General features: G+C 50.3%; 1 protein-coding gene across 17 annotated transcripts in view; it reads right to left on the bottom strand.

Moving 5' to 3' along the window:
- Nucleotides 1-1,296: 1,296 nt before the first annotated feature.
- Nucleotides 1,297-6,421, bottom strand: part of Cacna1d (calcium voltage-gated channel subunit alpha1 D) — a 313,753-nt gene continuing 308,628 nt past the window's right edge. For 16 of the 17 annotated variants that reach the window (XM_085687762.2, XM_087906190.1, XM_085687761.2 and 13 more), the window contains 3 exons: nucleotides 6,054-6,175; nucleotides 4,157-4,477; nucleotides 1,297-3,796 (listed from right to left, as the gene is read on the bottom strand). In XM_085687762.2, coding sequence (XP_085543888.1) covers nucleotides 3,503-3,796; nucleotides 4,157-4,477; nucleotides 6,054-6,175 — 737 coding nt within the window. In that variant the 3' untranslated portion in view covers nucleotides 1,297-3,502. The remainder of the gene's footprint in view (nucleotides 3,797-4,156; nucleotides 4,478-6,053; nucleotides 6,176-6,421) is intronic. The other variant, XM_087906194.1, reaches the window with a different exon arrangement.

Raw genomic sequence — 6,421 nt, 5'->3', positions numbered from 1 at the left:
CTGAGTTCGTGGGCAACCAGACAGACTTTGTTAGCCAAGTAGGCTCCTTGGCAAGAAGTCTGTAATACCTAAACCATGGAAGGGCCACATGCTGCCAAAACTGGTGGACACACGTTTAGCAAGCGTAGGTCCTAGGGTTGACCCCTAGAATCAAAAAGAAAAAGCTACACTCATGCCCAGAGCTGTGGGGAGCCCGGCTGTGCTGAGTGAATTGAGCCTACCTCACCGTTGGCCAAATGTGTTCCTGACAGAGTGAGGGACAGACCATGGAGGGAGACAGGAACAGCTGGTCAGCATGACCGGAAACAGTCACTGAAGCAGGAAGTGGAAGTATGGGGACACAGAAGCTCTTCTGCCGCCAGTGCCGGCTGCAGGGTTACTTTCCATAAATTCAAATTGGTTCTTCTCAGCCACCACCCCGCGCCCCACAGGCCCCCAAAGTTTCCATATTTCCACTGATAAACTATCACGATATCAAATCTAATGCAAAGATATTTATCTTCAAAATTAGGGAGGAAAAGAACATGACCTACCCCTAGGCCCTAGCTGATGGCCTGGGCGGCCGCTGCTGGCTGAGCTGCCAGCTCTGTAGCGCATTTCTTCAACCATTCTCTGATTCCAGAAGCCAGTCTGAGACTCTCCCTAGTTCCCCACAGCCCCTCCCTTCCCAGAAAGCAGAGCTGGGGTGGGTTGTGTGTATGTGTGTGTGGGAGGGTGCCCACGATGTGCTGGGGTGGGTTTTGTGTGTATGTGTGTGTGTGTGTACCCACAATGCGCTGGCGTGAGTTTTGTGTGTGTGTGTGTGGGGGGGGGGGTGTGCCCACGATGTGCTGGCGTGGGTTTGTGTGTGGAAGGAGGTGACCATGATGTGCTGGGGTGGGTTGGGGGAGGGGTACCCCACAATGTGGTAATCTGCTTTGACAAGTAAACCAACACTCCACACTCGCCCAAATAAAGGCAAAGATAATAAAGATGATAAAAGGTTTAGAGCATGAAATAAAGCTTGTCTGCTGATAAGTTGGGCTACTGGAAGTGTGTGGTGCACCCAGCTACTGTCTCACGCCCCTCTAGGGTCACACAGAGTGACAGACTTTCCCGATGAGGTTTTTGCTGTTGGTTAGCAGACATAGTGATTCCCAAACTTCCTGGTGTCCATTAGAAAGCATGACCTTAAACTAAAAGCAGTGGTCCAGGGAATTCAAAGTCGTTTAGGGGGTGGGGAACCAAAAAGCAGAGGTATTTAATCTTAAAACTTCTTTAAATGGGGGGAAAAAAACCATGCTCTACAACTTCAAATTTTTCTTACAAAGAGAAATTTAATATTAGATGAGAGGTTGAACCAGACTTAAAGCAGACACACTGGGAAGTGGAGCAGCCTGAAAAACCAGGCAGCACTGGTGGGCTGACTTTGGGAAAGAGAATCACCCGTTCCAGAACACGCAGTCCCGGCATGGCAAGCGTGATCTGCTGATGTTAAGTCGCACAATCATACAGACAGACACCCAGCAAGAAAGAGTCCAAGAAATGCTGATGGTGGTTTAGCCCTTTAGGAGAAGCAACCCTCTCTGCAGCTGGTGCAAAGTTACTATTGGCCTTGGAGGAGCCCGAGGGCAGAAAAAGCTGCCTGAGCCCAGGGCTGCCGAGAGCACCTGCCCCTCTGAAGCTCCCACAGCAGAGCCAGCTCTGTGAGGAGAGCTCCCGGTACAATGAAATTATTACACAGTTTGTTCTGAAGAATGTTTTGTTTTTTAATAAAAAAAGGCTTTATGTCAGGAAATTGTCATTTACAAACCTTGAAGTGTTTTTGCCTGCATCTGGAGTAAGAATGTCCTAGGAAGAGGTTTGTGAGGTCTTTGTAACAAAAGTGTTAGTTACAAAAAAAAAAACACCCCAAACAAACAAACAAACAAACAGAAAAAACAAACCCAAAAAACTTTTGTTTTTCCACGGGCTCTCTGTGTACTAGATAAAAATTTTGAACCCAAATTGCTACCTGTATTTTTGAGTGCAGAGAATCCTTATCAGAAAAAAAAAAAAATAGAATGGTATCATGTGACTGTTGACCGAATGGGAAGCTTGGACAGTCTGACCGATTCCAAAGCTGACCGTGCCTGGGCATACAGTCGTGCGTGTGTTCTCATGAAGATTCCAGCCCTCGTTCAGTTGCGTCTAACTGCTTTCAAAGAGAACACAGTACACAGCAGCTGTGAAAGGCGACCCTAACATTCCCGGTCCTCACAGTGCTCCCCTCTTCCCCCATGCCAGTTCATTCTTGGGGATGTGAGCCGATGCCTGCAGTTCGCCTGCAAGGTTACTTCAGCATCAGAGACCAGAAGCATCCTGCATGGGCAGCTCAGGAAGCCGGACCAGTGGATGCCCCTGGGCCGAGTAGCCAGCTGGACCTGCTATATAACCAGCTGACCAGGGGATTATAAAGTGAAACCAAACCAAAGATAAGAGGTACGGTATAAACTCACAGAACCCAAAGAAAAGAGCAAATAGTCATCTTGATATCTTATGTAAAGATAGGTTTATAGTGACTCAAAATATTCTAGAAAAATTTCTGAAGTGTCAAGTTCTTTTGAAACTCAAAAGTTTATCCCCAAAAGATTCTTTTACTAAATACGTGAGAATTGGCTCTAATTCTCCTAATTCTGTTTAGCCCAAGTAAAAATACTAATAATTTCTAGATTTTGGTGGGAAACTACAATTGTTAGGACCCATGGATATTGCTGCAGTTCAAATACGGTACGATAATTACAAAATATAGACCATCTCTTTACAAATACAAATTGTATATTACAAGTCATGTACAGGGATCTATCATTTTTAAACAAACTAGCGTATCTAAGTTTACCTGGTTAGCAAGTGCTACTCCTCCAGTTTACAGTTGCCCTTCGTGTGACAGAACTGACCACCTGAGTGACGTTCTCGTATGTAAACTGGCGCCACATAACAAAACCGTGTCTGTCCACTCCCTCTCCCCTCGGTCTGATGTGTACTGTTCAGGACAGCTGCACAGGAATCAGGAAGCAGTGTGTTGGGGGGAGGGGCTCAGGAATGGATATGCTGGGCCCAGTGAGCGTCTGATATGCTGGACTGAGGTAATGACAAGATGCGGTGACCGCCGTCACCTTGAACCTCTGTCGTGCCTGCCTCCAGGTAAATGGGCATGGGCATGTGCCCCGGATGTGAGACTTGAATCCCTGTGCGGCCCTTCTGGCCTCTGTGCAGGCCAGGCTGCCCTCCTCACCCATCCTCTCGAGGGGCCAGACATACCGTCTTCTGAGGCTGGGCCTGAGTATGCGGCATACCACACGCTCGGCCACTCAGAACCTGTTTCTACCAGGTTATGGCTTCCTTGGGGGCATGGTATCACTTGTACAAAATTCTAATTGAGCATTTTCCTCCCAACTAGTGCCTAGACGTTCCTAACTATGAGGCACTTTATCCCTGGCCCTTCCGTGCCCGTCCCAGGCTGACGCCAGCCTCCCTCACTGGGCTACAAGGTGGTGATGCAGATCATTTCGCCCGCCAGGTCCTCCTCCTCTCGCCCAGGGTCGGGCTCCTCATCGCTGTAGCCAGGACCGAAGTCCTGGAGTTCATAGTCCTGGCAGTGTGCGATGGGGCCCATGTCCCCATTGGCTCGAGGACACACACTGCCATTGAGCAGAGTGCTTGCCGCGCTCTCCATCTCGTCTATGGTGAGGTCGCAGGCATCGGCAATCTCATGTTTCGTTGCTGAGACAAACTTTGGGTCCCTTGCATAGCGCCCTAAGCCTTCGGATATCAGGACCTGCACAGAAAAGAGGGTCGATGGCATGCGTGGGAAGGTTCACCTCAGTTCTCACTGCCCGGCATACTTCAGGGACCCCGTCAGCTCTGTCTGCTAGACTTTAACTGGAAACAACCTCAGCACACTATCAGTGTCCAAGAGCTGAAAAGCTCCACAGGACTGAGCCGGAGCCAAAGCACCGAGGGAATGTGGCGTGGACTGGGTAGATGGCGGGACTCTGGCAGGACTTGGCAGTGCCAGCTGGGATCCACTCGGGTCTGAAATTCCACACCTGCCGCTGAGAAGCCACCCTCAGGCGGTGTGACTGCAGAAGCCACCACATCACCACTGCCCCCCTCCCGATGCTGCCTTGATACTCACTGCTTCTACCAGGCTGTCTGCGCTCCTTTGCTTGTCAGTGTGTTTGTTCCGGAAGCTGCTGGGAACAGTCAGGCTGGCTGGTGTGAAAGTCCTATAGGAGATGTCAGGCTCATCTGTGTACCAGGAACTGCGGTGGAGGGATGGCAGGCTGCCATTGACCTGGTCCAGAGATTCCGAGCGGTCCACCTGGATCAGGGGAGTGTAGCATGGGGTCCAGTCCCGGTATGGAGGGGTGGCTGGAGGGGTGGCCCATGACCGGGTGGAGTGACTCGGGGAGTACTTCTGGGCTTTACTGGAATCGAGGCCTGCTACGGCCATGATCTGAGGAGGGAAGTGGGGGAGAAGTCAGTCTGGCTTGTGACTGCTGTACCCCTCAGAAGACTGGGGAAAGATGCAAATGTACCAGAGACAGCTGGAGAGCTGGCAGGGGACCTGGGGCATCCTAGCAGAGTGAGTTTCCTCTTCCTCAAAGCCATAAGGCATTCTCCTTGACTGTAGTTGCCCCAGATGAGGAAGAACTGGGAAGGTAAGTAAGCTAACACTGCCCACATCTCTCTGGGATTCAGTACTGACGCACACGCACACGGCAGGGCAATCCGCGGGCTCTGGCTCACGCAGGACAACAGCCAGTTTTCTCTGCTCTAGCGCCTCTCGCTCATCCTGCAGTGAGTGCTCTGGCTTCTCTGAAGCACTGAGCACAGCCATGATTCTCAAATGTCCTCCACGGCACAGCCACCTTGAGATGTCTACTGCTACCTGTTTGTACTGGCTGGACTTGTAGCCAAGGATGCAGGCCCGTCCAGGCCGGTAGCTGAGACAAGCCTGGGCTCGTGCCCGCTGGATCACAGAACCTTAGAGACCGCCTTCACTGAGTTGGGACACTGGTGATCTCGGATTTCAAAAAGTTCATCTTTCTTCCATGATATACAGGAAAGAAGTTGAAATTGGTGTTAAAAGTGCAGGTGAATGGATTCTGTGGTTAAGAGCACTGACTTATCTTCCAGGTGACCCGGGTTCATTTCCTGGAAGCCATATAGTAGTAGTTTATAACCATCTGGGATTCCAGTGTTGGGAATCTGCTGCCTTCTAAACAAAGGGCACCAGACATACATATGATGGGCACACACACATGCAGGAAAAACATTCTTTAAGTGATGGCAAAGGTGACTAGAAAATCTTTAATGGCCATTAAGTACTTATAGGTTCGGAGCTTGGGGTCAGAACCTCAGGGAAATCTGGGTCTCTTAACTGGCTGCCTGGATGCAGGTTTCTGGCATCTCCCTTGATCAATCACCCCACACAGCATCTCTGATGAGCTAGTTCAAGAAACACACACATATATGCATGTACATGAACATGTGTGTGTATACACATATATATATATATTCATGCATATATACATACATGCACACATGCATGCGTGCATACATCTATCCTTAATCCCCTGGTGGATGGCCTTGGGGATACTGGCTGCCTCTGGCTCAGCTGCCTTTCCTGTGGGCTGGTGATTCCCTCAGTCCACAGAGGAAGCTCACCCACTCTGATGACCAGAAGCTGCACAAATGACTGATTGGAGGAACCACCTCTCTGAGTGAGTACTTATACTCTGAGTGAGTAGCAGTAGCTATTGGAATATTACAAGTGGCTGAATTGCCTTAATTCAGACTGCACCAGGTCCAGTATTCTAGGATAGGATGTATGGAATTCAAGGATGCCCAGTCCCCCCTTGATTGTATGTGGGACTCCAGCAGAATGGGCCCTGGGGTATCTCCCAGGGAGGCCTGCTCCAGGGACAACCAGATCGGAAGATGCAGGTTCTCTGCTTCCTCCATATGTATACCAGGGAAGAGGGGATCACAGGTCGGGCCCCAGCAGGGGTGAGGCCAAAGCGTCTCACCTGCTGCTGCATCAGGTGCAGGGGCAGGGCAGCACGGTGAGGCAGGGCAGGCGATAGAAGGATGTCTTCTTGGCTGCTTTGCCTGCGCAGACACTCAAAGTTGAAGGAGGACCTCCGATGGGCTGAGAAGAAAAAGCACATGACAGGTGGTAACGTAAGTCCTGTCTGGGCAATGTGACCTCAGGAGCCAGGACCACTTCCTGGGGCATTTGGCTGGATGTCTCATCCAAGAGAAATAATTACACAATCCCCCAACCCAGGGATGGGAGAACTAAATGAAGGAAGCCTCCTGTAGAATATTTCCATAAGGTAGCCACCGCCTTTCAGTGCTTGCCTGCTCTCAGGTGGCCCAGAGGAATCTGTGCTCA

Source organism: Myodes glareolus, chromosome 5, assembly GCF_982192425.1.
Source record: "Myodes glareolus chromosome 5, mMyoGla1.1, whole genome shotgun sequence".
In the NCBI taxonomy this organism is placed as follows: Eukaryota; Metazoa; Chordata; class Mammalia; order Rodentia; family Cricetidae; genus Myodes; species Myodes glareolus.
Note: the sequence above shows the minus strand (reverse complement) of the source record. Positions and strands in the feature narration are given on the sequence as shown.